This window comes from Heterodontus francisci, chromosome 8, assembly GCF_036365525.1.
Source record: "Heterodontus francisci isolate sHetFra1 chromosome 8, sHetFra1.hap1, whole genome shotgun sequence".
Classification (NCBI taxonomy): Eukaryota; Metazoa; Chordata; class Chondrichthyes; order Heterodontiformes; family Heterodontidae; genus Heterodontus; species Heterodontus francisci.
In genome coordinates this window covers 50,017,365-50,030,169 of record NC_090378.1, presented here as the reverse complement: position 1 = coordinate 50,030,169, position 12,805 = coordinate 50,017,365, and the positions used below count along the sequence as shown (strand labels likewise).

Sequence of the window (12,805 nt, the reverse complement as noted above, 5' to 3'; positions counted from 1 at the left end):
GGAGGGATTTGAAAACAAAGTGATTAGTTACAGCACAAATTATGTCATAAGCCTCCAGGAGAAAGCAACAGGGGATAGAACAATTGTCATAAATTGAGGGATGTAGGGAAAGTTGATGTAAGAACATTGGGGCTAATGCTCCAGTCTGGTGTGTCTATATTGAAAATGCTGGTCCCTTTAATGAAACAGGACTTAATTCAGTGTTAACAGAGAGCAGATGATGCTCATTGCAGTTTGCATTTAAGGGATGGGTTTTTCCCCAGTCAGGGAGTTACCTCTGGACAGAGAGTTAGTCCAGAAGGCAAGAGTGGGAACTGATATTTGGACTGAACTGTGAATTGACAATAAAACAGTTGTGGATCAGAGAATGTCATCAGCTTCCTCATTTTGGTGAATGGATATCTGCCTGTTTAACATGGTGTATGATAATAGTAATGAGAATTGTTACTGGGGTTTAAAAGGGCAAATCAAAAATCAAGCTGCTTATATAGTCAGTGCACATAACAATTACTGCTGCTCTGTATGAAGACGGGAATGTAACATCTTCCTGAGTTCTGTATTGATTTTAGTCCCTAAAACAATGTATGAGAATCTGTTCTTGGAATTAGCATTATATCAACTGAAGCAGATCATGAACAACTGAAATAATGCATTAAGTTAAATACCTTCTATCGCAATGCATTTTGAAGTCCATTGCTTTTCAAATGTTGTTAAAAGCTTCTTCTGTCTGATGCTGATAACATACTCCTTAAAATCAAATTCTTCAGTGTAAAATCGCAATAGGCCTAACCAAAGTTCACCCACTGATTCTTTGTTCGTCCCAAGTTCAGGCAACTTTTTCTTCTAAAGCAGGTGAGAAGAAATATTTCAAAAATGATATCAAGTACAACTTAAGAAAAAAAGGCTACAATATTGAGCTGTAAAACAAGGCACATAAACAAAGTAATTTAGCACAATTTTCCCAATCTGAAGATCTATCCTATTCTTTACGTGATCAATACATTTTTAATTGAACAAGGAAGGAGGCATTTCTTGATCTAGCTCTAGGAAATGAAGTGCTGAAAAGGTAAGTTAGTACTGAAAAACTTAGTGGAACTCAAAATGGAAAAGCTCTGGGCCCTGATGGCATGCATCCTAGAATACTAAGGAAAGTCACTGAGGAAACTGAGGGTCTGACCACAATCTTTCAAATATCCTTGGACATAGAAGCTGTGCCAGAGAACTGGAGGATCTGTAACACCTGTGTTTAAGAAGGGAATATAGGAATAAACAAAGTAATACTGGTCAACCCAACAATGATAGTGGGAAAACCTCTAAAGACATTATTACAGGATAAAACTAATACTTAGAAAAAATTGGTTACTTAAAAACCGCCAAAATTCAGATTTCTAAAAGGCAAATCATGTCCAACAAATTTAATCGCGTTCTTTGAAGAAATAAAAGAGTGTATTGATAAAGGAAATATATAAACTGTTCAGCAAAGCAGTAACTGGTAGGCATTAAATTTGTAACTAAAGGAACAAAGTGAAATTAAAAAATTTATATCCAGGAAGATGTTAGAATATGGAATACACTACCAAAATCAGTGCTGGAAGCAGAATTCACGTGGAAAAAATATTTAGAAAGACAAACACTAAAAGGGTATGAGGAAAGGATGAAGTAGGTAGGTTTTCCCCCAAAAGATGAGTATAGATAGGATGGGAAAATGGTCATCTCGTGCTTGGAATCATCTATGGTTCTAAACATTTTCAAGAAGACTTCCCATAACTTAAATCCCAGTAATTCAGCTACATTACCTTTAAGATAAAACATGCAGTAATGAATAAAAGATAATACATTACCAGTTCTTCAACATCATCAAAGAAGAAGGCATTCCATCCATCCACCATTCTTTGCGGCACCTCTTTTCCATCAAAAATCTACAAAACATTGGTTTCAGCATTTATGCTCAGTTTAGAAAAATTCACATACAGAACAATAATGAGAGCCCCAGTGCTTTGGATTTTAAATTTGATAAAATCTCCTCCACCATCTTGTGTATTGCACAAATTTTTTTCCAGAATACCGGCACTGATACTCACAAAACATAATAATACCCATCACTGAATTTGGCTGCTGTTTTGTTGTTCTTCATTGGCATCAACAGCAGTATTGCTTGCCATCGCTGCATTCTAAAATATTGTGTTACCACAAACAGAAGCAAAAGAGATCAACCACTATGATCACAGTGCACGAAGGACAGTTTCCAACTCTTAAAATAAGCAAATCTCAAACTATAATTAAATTATTCATTCTGTTGGAAATACAAACTGCACTGGAGGATTTACAGAATAATTTGAATATTTACTAGTTGAAACAATATATTTTGCCTATTCCATGATCACAACAGTACATGTTAAATCAGTACTTAAAGCATATTTTCAATATTAAGGTCATACATAGAACTTTCCATAATCTTACTGTTCAAATTATTTTCAGGAATCAACTGGGTGTGTATGTACCTATACAGCCTGAAAATTTTCAGTCAAGTTAGCCAGAAGATCAGAAAAGCTCAGATAGAACCCTATACCCAGCAGTAATATTCTTATTTTTTAAAAATCCCATGGAAAACATAGCTTTTACAAAACATTTTCAGGTTTCTGATAATGTTAGAACCATAGAAAAATTACAGCACAGAAGGAGGTCATCCAGCCCATCGTGTCTGTGCCAGCCGGAAAAAAAAACTAGCCTTGCAGGTTACAGCACTTCAGGTGCATATCCAGGTACCTTTTAAAAGAATTGAGGGTTTTTGACTCCACCACCATTCCTGGCAGTGAATTACAGACACCCACCACCCTCTGGGTGAAGAAGTTTTTCCTCATGTCCCCTCTAATCCTTCTACCAATCAGCTTAAATCTGTGCCCCCTGGTAATTGACCTCTCCACTAGGGGAAACAGGTCCTTCCTGTCTACTCTGTCTAAGCCCCTCATAATTTTGTACACCTCAATTAAGTCACCCTTAGCCTCCTCTGTTCTAAAGAAAACAACCCGAGCCTATCCAATCTTTCCTCATAGTTGCAACTTTCAAGCCCTGGCAACATTCTTGTAAATCTCCTCTGTACTCACTCCTGAGCAATTATGCCCTTCCTGTAATGCAGTGACTAGAACTGTACGCAATACTCCAGCTGTGGCCTAACCAGCATTTTATACAGTTCCAGCATTACATCCCTGCTTTTGTTTTCTATACCTTGGCCAATAAAGGAAAGCATTCCATATGCTTTCTTCACCACTCTATTTACCTGTCCTGCCACCTTCAAGGACCTGTGGACATGCACTCCAAGGTCTCTCACTTCTTCTACCCCTCTCAATATCCTCCTGTTTATTGTGTATTCACTCGTTTTGTTTGCCCTCCCCAAATGCATTACCTCTCACTTTTCTGGATTGAATTCCATTTGTCACTTTTCCGCCCACTCAACCAAACCATTGATATCATTCTGGAGTCTACAGCTATCCTCTTCACTATCAACTATACGGCCAATTTTTGTGTCATGAGCAAATTTCCCAATCATACCTCCCACATTTAAGTCCAAATCATTAATATATACCACAAACAGCAAGGGACCCAACACTGAGCCCTGTGGAACGCCACCGGAAACCACTTCCCATTCGCAAAAATATCCGTCAATACTACCTTTTGTTTCCTGTCACTGAGCCAATTTTGGATCCAATCTGCCAAATTCCCCTGTATCCCACGGGCTTTCATTTTACTGACCAGTCTGCCATGTGGGACCTTGTCAAATGCCTTACTAAAATCCATGTGGAACCAAAAACTTTCTGCTGTGTTAGTTGTATTAAGTTGTGAACCAGTGAATGGTACAAGCAGTTATTGTCCTTGGTGGATAAACATAGTGAAAAGCATGTTAGACCAAGTTAATAGGCATCAACAGGGAAAAAAAGGAAAGGAGAATATTTTGCCCAAAGTACTTGCTTTTTTAATAGAAGAAAATTATATAATTACCAAATATTCTGATCTTTTTATTTAAAAAAAAAACAATTTTATCTCCGTAATGGAGACTTCAATTGCAGCCTTGCTCTCCACTAGGCCACTCTGGCTATGCCTATAGAAGTGACTCCACTGGAAAGAGCACAAAATGTAATTTCTGACTGGTCCAAAAACTGCCGGAGACCCCAGAAAATCACATGACAGATTGGAACTGCCCCATATGATTAAGGTCACTGGAATGGTCTCACAAGGTGGGAGACGCTATCATTGCCTCCAGGGTGTTGTTAAAACTGAACAGTTGTATGGAAAAATATACATTAATATAATTTCCTTTAATTAAAATGATAGTACTTTGAAAAAAAATGCAATCTCTACACTTTCCTTTCTCTTTAACTACCACAATTCAGTGGCTATATCTTCGTTCAGCAGATATATATTTTGTCTATACTGATGAGGCAGCACTTTGTACACATATTTTCAATGCAAAAGACCATCAAAAGTATTTACAGTTTATTACATTAGGAACATTAATACTTACTTCTTGAAGAACAGGAATAACTGGTGGCTTTCTTTGTTGTAGAAAGTAGAGCACCATGAGGACGTAGGCATACGAGGACAGGCTTCCTCTTGAGGCATCACCAATATCACAGCGCTATAAAAAGTGCATCTTTTAAGTTAGAAAGAATACTGAAACAAAAAAACTGCTCAGATTCTATGATTCATGAATATTCCATTTAATTTCAATATTTATACTTCACAGATTCCACACTATCCCATCAGATGAAAAATGGAGAGAATGTGGACATGCTCTAGTCCTGTCTCAAATCCAAGTTCACAAGGACTTTGACCAGAATTGACCTTCCCTCAGACCCATTCCTCTGGTTGCTATTTCTGTTGCCAATGGTGCATGTTCCACTGAGTTGCATAGACTATTGTAACTATCATTCCCATCAATGAGGAGATACATTCCCTGTTAAATCAAAATCTCAGCTCTCTCACCACAAACATGGATGAAGCACTTGTAGACATATTCCAATAAAAGCATGTGATTTGTGACCTCTGCCTAGAACTGCAAAGAACCCAGCAGTTTGGAATCTCATCCCTGAATGCCTTTCTAACAAGTCCTCTCTAACAAATCAGACAATGTACTGCTGTAGAGGAAAGAAACAGTTGATGCCACACAGACCAAGGCAGTACATCACCACCGGTCTCCAGTGGTGCATCAAGAGTGACATTACCCAAAAGATCCATCTGGATATTGTGCTTCCTTTCTGTTGCCCACACACAAATTCTGAAGTGTGTTAAACTGTTGTGTAAACATAAACAACTGTGTCATTGTAATCAATGTGTCCTCTTGTAAATGCTGCAATGAGAATGTATACTACAACACCACATCAATGCAAAAAACCGTTTACTTACTCTATTTTGTAAACTGCTTTTTTAAAAAGTTTATATCTTGACTATTAATAAATAAATGTTTAACCATTTTTCTGTTTCATGATTGGCTTTTTGAAATAGTTTTAATGAAGAAAACATAGATACCAAGTGTTAAAACAGTCAGAGATGGTGAACTCTAATTTTTTTTAAGCAAAAGCTATAAACATAGAAGCTAAAATTCGCACAATTGAAGCTGTAGTTTTCTTTTTCCAGTTACACTCATTTAAATGTAAGAGGTTGGGCAGCCATCAAATTAATACATATGCAACAAACATTATTTATTTACTAGCAGAGACCCGCAAAACATTTGTGGTGAAATTAGTATCTTTATTGCAACAGTACTACTTTATAAATCCTCCTCCTATGCCATTCCATCTTTCCAATGACAATGACATCCCTCTCATGTCATCCCCATCTCATTCCTTTCAACCTGTCATATCATCCCCATCCCAACCCTTCTTCCTATGCCAACCCCATCCAATCTTTCCCATGCCATCCCCATTCCATACCACCCATGCATTCCCCCTCCCCCATATGCATGCCGTTCCCTCACAATGTAGTTCCCCAACCCACCCTCCACCCCGGCCATCCATGGTAACTTTGTTGTTGGGTTCCCTTACCTTCCATTTTCTTTTTCTCCAATAATCCCCCCTTCCATCCCCACGCTGCCGTGGAAGACACCCCCGGTTCCGCAATTAATGTAAATATTACTACTTGGGATTTGTGGTTCCAAATGCATCTTTGGGGGTGGGATCAGCATGTGTTCAGCTTCACTCCCCAAACTCCGTGTGTTGGGAGGATGAGAGGTGACTTTGTGGAGCAGTCGGGGGGATTGGACAGCTTGCCTGACCATATGTTGGGGGGTAGAGAGAGAGAGGTGGCACTTCGCCTGACCAGGCTAGAGGGGGGGAGGGAGGGAGCGTGAGATGGAGGGAGGGAGGAGGAGAGAGAGAGAGCCAGCGAGTGAGAGACAGCGAGAGAGGGGAGAGAGAGTGACACACACACACAGTCAACAACTCGCCTGACCATACCCAGAGAGCGAGTCGGCATCTCATTTGACTGTACCCCAAGGAGAAAGAGTTGGCACCGCGCCTGACTGCACCCTGGGGAGCTTACCTTCTGCTGTTTTTTTTTCTTGCAGTTAGCCACTACTGCCCTGAAACAACATTTTTACAAATTTGTCATGCATCTTATCCCGCTAAAAAAAATTTCATTTCCACTACTCACCCCCCTCCTGCCTAGTCAAAAATGGTGCCAAAACTAAACCCAGGCACTGCCCACCAAATAAATCTACCAATAGACGCACCTCTCATTGTAACATTTTATTGTAACGTTAAGTTACTGAGTGTACTGAATGTCACAATTTTTTATCCATTTGATAAAAGTCACTTGAAATAAAGGGGGGAAGGTCCTAAACCAACTGACCAATCAAAACAGTCCAGACAGACAAAAACTATTATTATAGATGTTCTGGTTTTAAAATATGTTAAAATCATTAATCAGAGATTTTCATCTACATCTGCAAAAGGACCCTTCCTTCTCCTCCCAAGATAAGACTTAATAAGCAGACTGGGACACAAGATCAATGGCTGAAGGCATCTGCTGAGTTTCATTATCTATTGCATTCTATTGAATAAAAGCTTGATCTACTTGCAGAAACAGTCATGTTTATTTGTTTGTTAAGCAAATATTCACATACCTGGAAGCTGACAAGCTCAAACTGTCTCCCTCCCTCAGCTCAGTATGCTGGAAATCTTTGCTATAATATGCATTATTTATACTGTGCTCATGATATAATTGCTATTCTGTACATATGCATGTATTTTGATAAATAGCATTACAACACTGAATCATGAAAGATAGCAAACAGTATTGACAGATCAAACTGTTCTTTACAGTAATTCACTACAGAATTATACTACTGTTCAACATAGGTTAGAAATAAAACTTCAATTTATTTATTTTACTGTCAAACTAAGATGTGATTCTTGTAATCAAATGGGTGAAATGGGAAAGTATGCTTTGCCCTATTTCAACTAGATTTTTCTCCTGCTTTATACCTGTCATGACAGGATCCCAGGACTTGCCAGTTTATAACCCAACAAGGAATGCACATGAATGGCATAGGCTGCATTACTCTTTGATGTTACCTTTATATCCTTGACCCTTTGATAATGTCAAACTTCCAATCATTGTCTCCCCCTGATGAAATAGTCAAAATTAGGAATTCTCAACGTGGGGAACCACTGATGCAAGCCCTGGTCCTTTGCTGCAGCACGGCTTGTGGAATGCTCCAATTTACTAATCACCCTTCTACTTTTTATTCAATTTGAATACAATCAAAACAACCCAGAAAAAGTACAGCAATACATGACCAAAATACAATGGATAGGATAAATCTATGACAAATTTTAAACTGTTATAAATTTACCTTGGCAAAAACCTTCATGGTGTACCCCAAATATTTTACTCTAGGATCTATAGCAGCATATGTAGCCAACATCCTTGTATTATGTTGTGCCTGTAAAAAGCAGAATTATTACTGGCAGCCCCGCAACATACAAAGCACGTTTACATATTTTTATAATCATTTTAATGACCAAATTACTTACTAAACAATATTCAGCTTTTGCTTAAATTATGGATTTCTATACTAAACATGTATTCCAACTATATTTGTAGGAAAAGTGTCCAGATTTCCTTACCAAAGTGTTGTACAAGCTGATATCTCCTTCCAACCCACTCTGCCGGTGTTCAAATTTTACAATAGGCACTTTAGCTGTTGTTATGGGCAAGATGTTTCTTAAACCTATCAAAATAAGAGATATTCATTGCTGAACACAAACAATGTTTTCCTCATTTAAGTGTCATAGAATCAATCATAGAAATTTACAGCACGAAAGGCGGTCATTCGGCTCATCATGTCAGCACCAGTCGGCAAGTACCCATCCAGTCTAATCCCACTTTCCAGCTCTTGGCCTTGTAGGTTATGGCACTTCAAGTGCATATCAAAATACTTCCTTAATTTCATGAGGGTTTCTGCCTCTACCACCCTTTCAGGCAGTGAGTTCCAGATCCCCACCACCCTCAGGGTGAAAAAATATCCCCTCTAAAGCTCCTACCCTAAATTTATGTCCCCTGGTTATGGACCCCTCAACCAGGGGGAATAGGGCCTTCCTATCCACTCTATCTAGACCCCTCAATTTTATACACTTTAATTAGGTCTCCCCTCAGCCTCCTCTGTTACAAAAAAAACAACCCCAGCCTATCTAATCTTGCCTCATAGCTTAAATTCTCCACTTCAGGCAACATCCTCCTAAATCTCCTCTGCACCCTCTCTAGTACAACCACATCTTTCCTATTGGACAGTGACCACTACTGCACATAGTACTCCAGCTGTGGCCTAACTAGTGTCTTATACAGTTCCAGCATAACCTGCCTGCTCTTATATTCTATGCTTCAGCTAATAAAGGCAAGTATTCAGTTTGCCTTCTTGACCACCTATCTAACAGTTCAGTCAACATCAAGGATCTGTGGACATGCACTCCAAGGTCCCTCTTTTTCTCTATACTTCTCAGTATCCTGCCATTTATTGTGTATTCCCTTGCCTTGTTAGCCTTCCCCAAATGCATTACTTCATACTTCCCCAAACTAAACTCCATTTACTACTGTTCTACCCACCTGACTTGTCCATTGATATCTTCCTGCAGTGTACAGTTTTCTTCTTCATAAACAACCCCACAGCCAATTTTTGTGTCATCCACAAACTTCTGAATTATAACCCCCACATTCAAGTCCAAATCATTGATATATACCACAAAAATCAAGGGACTCGGTACTGAGCCCTGTGGATTCCCATTGGAAACAGCCTTCCAGTTATAAAAACACTCATTGACCACTGCTCTATGCTTCCTACCTGAGCCAATTTTGGATCCAACTTGCCACTTTGCCTTAAATCTCATGGAATTACTTTTGTGATCAGTCTGCCATGTGGGACCTTATCAAAAAGCCTTGCTGAAATCCAAATGCAGTATCCTCATCAACCCTCTTTGTTACCTCCTCAAAAAATTCCATCATGTTAGTCAGACATGACCGTCCCTTACAAATCCATGCTGACTATCTTTGATTAATTTGTGTTTTTCTAAACGATATATCTTGTTCCCTTAGAATTTTTTCGAATCATTTTCCCACCACAAGGCTAGGCTGACTGGCCTATAGTTATTCAGTCTATCCTTTTCTCCCTTTTTAAACAATGGTACAACGTTAGCTGTCCTCCAGTCCTCTGGCACCATATCTGTAGCCAGAGAGGATTGGAAAATGATGATCAGAGCTTCTATTTCTTCTCTTGCTTCCCTTAACAGCCTAGGATACATTTCGATCGGCCCTGGAGATTTATCCATTTTCAAAGATGTTAAACCCCTTAATACTTTCTTTCTATGTTAATTTCATCTAACATTTCACACTCCTCCTCCCTGATTGCAAAGTCTGGATCGTCCCTCTGTTTTGTGAAAACAGATGCAAAATATTCATTAAGAACCATACCAAAGTCCTCTGCCTCCACACACAGGTTACCCTCATGATCCCGAATAGGGCCTACTCTTTCTTTAGTTATCCTCTTGCTCTTTATGTATTTATAAAAGATCTTTGGATTTCCCTTGATTTTACTTGCCAATATTTTTTATGCCTTCTCTTTGCTTTCCTAATTTCCTTTTTAATCTCGCCCCTACACTTTATATACTCCTCTAGGTTTTCTGCAGTATTGAGCCCTCAGTATTTGCAGGAGGCCTTCCTTTTTTACTTTATCCTTTCCTTTAACCCCTTGACATCTGGGGGTACTTCAGATTTGTTCATCCCACCCTTTTTCTTTAAAGGGACATACTTGCTCTGAACCCTCACTACCTCTTCCTTGAATGCTTCCCCCTGCTCTGGCATCGATTTACCTTCAAGTAGCTGTTTCCAGTCCACTTTAGCTAAATCACATCTCAGCTTAGTAAAATTAGCTTTTCCCCAATTGAGAACTTTTATTCCTGGTCTATCTTTGTCCTTTTCCATAACGACCCTAAATCTAATTGAATTATTGTCACTTCTACCAAAGTGCTCCATAACTGATACCCCCTCCACCTGCCCAGCTTCATTCCCTAAAAATAAGTACAGAACTATCCCCTCTCTTGCTGGGCTTGCTAAGTACTGGCTAAAAAAGTTCTCCTGAATGCATTTTAAGAATTTTGCTCCCTCTGTGCCTTTCACAATAATTCTATCTCAGTCACTATTATTGCACTATTGTTTTTGCACTTTTCAGAGATTTGCCTACATATTTGCTCTTTTATCTCCCTCTGACTATTTGGGCATCTATAGTACATGCCCAGATGTGCGATTGCCTCCTTTTTGTTCTTCAGTTCAACCTACATGACTGCATTTGATGATCCTTCCACCCTCCTCACAGCTAGAATTGTTTCTTTAATCAATGTTGTAAACCCCTCTTTTTTTTTTAATGATGATAGATCTAAATGAACTAACCTTTATCTAAAATAAAAATAAATATAGGTTTACCATCAATAAAACAAACTGAAAAGCAGTAGACTCAAGTGTAATCATTCATGTAAATAAAATGCAGGCTGTAGAAAAAAACTTAACTTCACTAATAAAGATTATATAGATAATTTCTTCAAAAGTTTACTGTTCTTATTTGAAACAAATCATCTACCTGGATGCTTCTTGAGAACCTTTGCCAGACCTTCAATTATTTCTTTACAATTGAGCTTCTGTAAGAAATCAAATGCATCTACAATGAGACAAACAAGTTTACACAAAAGAGAAATCTTCACTGACATTAACAGATATAATAAGTGCAGTGCGTTGCAAAATACTATCAAAAGTCCTCATTCAACAAATGTATGCAGCTTGCTCAACCACATTTACTGTATGGTTGAGGATTTCATCACCCAGTGACATAATGTTTTCGTGATGCAACAAATTAAGGCTTAAGGGTCAGATGGCATAACTACTTTAAAATTGAATCTCTGATGCCACCATTTGTTTTGCTCTGTGGAAAAGCTCTTGCAACAGACAGTCATTAGTGGAATAGCAAACATCTTTAGGAAATTAATTTCACAAGCAAGTTTGACTCATTTACAGATTTTTGTTAGATCACATCAGTCTTATTAAAAGTAACCCATTTCCTTAAGGATAGTTTTAATTTCAAGATGGACAGCATCATGGTAACCTAATGTGTTATACTCGAATAGGGGACTAAAAGGTGACTAAAATGCAAGATTGTTTTACATGGTCTTACATTGGAATAGAAAAACTTGAGCAATGACCAGCATGTATTTTACATGTTGGTCACTTGTACATCTTTTGTTTAACTGCTCAACAGCCTTTTCATGCACTGATAAAAAAAATCAGCATAAATCAATTTCATACCCCTATTGAGTTGTTTGACAACTATCTATTAAAGCTTCAAAATATTTCACTAGAGTAATCTAGCATGCATAATTGGCTTACAATTGGGTCTGGGAGAGTGACTTGGGCAGAAATCAAGACACTGTATTGCTAACCCCACCACCAAAAAAATCTTTCAGAATCTTTGCTGTCCAAAGGACAGACAGAGCTAGCTTGTGCAAAGAATGGTGTTTCCAACAATGTAATATCCCAAATGATCTTGCATTCATTGGATAAAGTCTGAATTCAAAAGTTTCCATTCCATGTAAATACCCACATGGGGTAACTGCGCCAATTTGTGATACAGTAAACATATTTTAAACATTTTAAAATCAATTTTACAGATCAGTTGAGAAGAAATGACTGAAAGGAGAACTGTCATAAAATCTTAAATAATAAAAACAGAAATAAGCTTGCTGTTGGTCTCTCTCATTTGTTCTTTGTTCAATTCACTTTAGAACTGCTGGGTAGAGGCAACAGCACTCCAAAGTGTCATAAAAAGTTCTGTACAAAATGTGTGCTCCCGATTGCTTTTAATCACCAGTTAAAGTGCTAACAAGGAACAACTGGAAGACAACTCTCGATAAAATCTGAGGGTGTAAGGGGAAATTCAAATCGAGTATATTGCCCCATTAAGAGGAGATGCATTAAACTCTACAATTAACTGGGGAAAATACGATTTTCTACCAGGGCAAATTTGATCTAATAGCAGTTTTATGAGAAAATTCTACTGCACTTAAGAATAGCCCGGCATTCTTAAAATTAACCCTTGCTATTGAAGTGCAATGAACTCATAGTCATAGAGTCATTTATGAGAAAGAAGGAGGCCATTCGGCCCACTGAGTCCATGCTGGCTCGCCGCAGAGCCAGTCAGTCCCAGACCCCCACTTGATCCCCACAGCCCTGAAAGTTTATTTCCTTCAAGGGCCATCCGATTTCCTTTTGA

At 38.4% G+C, this 12,805-nt stretch overlaps 1 protein-coding gene across 3 annotated transcripts in view; it reads right to left on the bottom strand.

The window, feature by feature from the left end:
* tut4 (terminal uridylyl transferase 4) overlaps positions 1–12,805 on the bottom strand; it is a 109,959-nt gene that overhangs the window by 16,588 nt on the left and 80,566 nt on the right. For all 3 annotated transcript variants that reach the window (XM_068037127.1, XM_068037126.1, XM_068037128.1), the window contains 6 exons: positions 11,123–11,180; positions 8,124–8,227; positions 7,850–7,939; positions 4,520–4,633; positions 1,842–1,919; positions 666–843 (listed from right to left, as the gene is read on the bottom strand). In XM_068037127.1, coding sequence (XP_067893228.1) covers positions 666–843; positions 1,842–1,919; positions 4,520–4,633; positions 7,850–7,939; positions 8,124–8,227; positions 11,123–11,180 — 622 coding nt within the window. The remainder of the gene's footprint in view (positions 1–665; positions 844–1,841; positions 1,920–4,519; positions 4,634–7,849; positions 7,940–8,123; positions 8,228–11,122; positions 11,181–12,805) is intronic.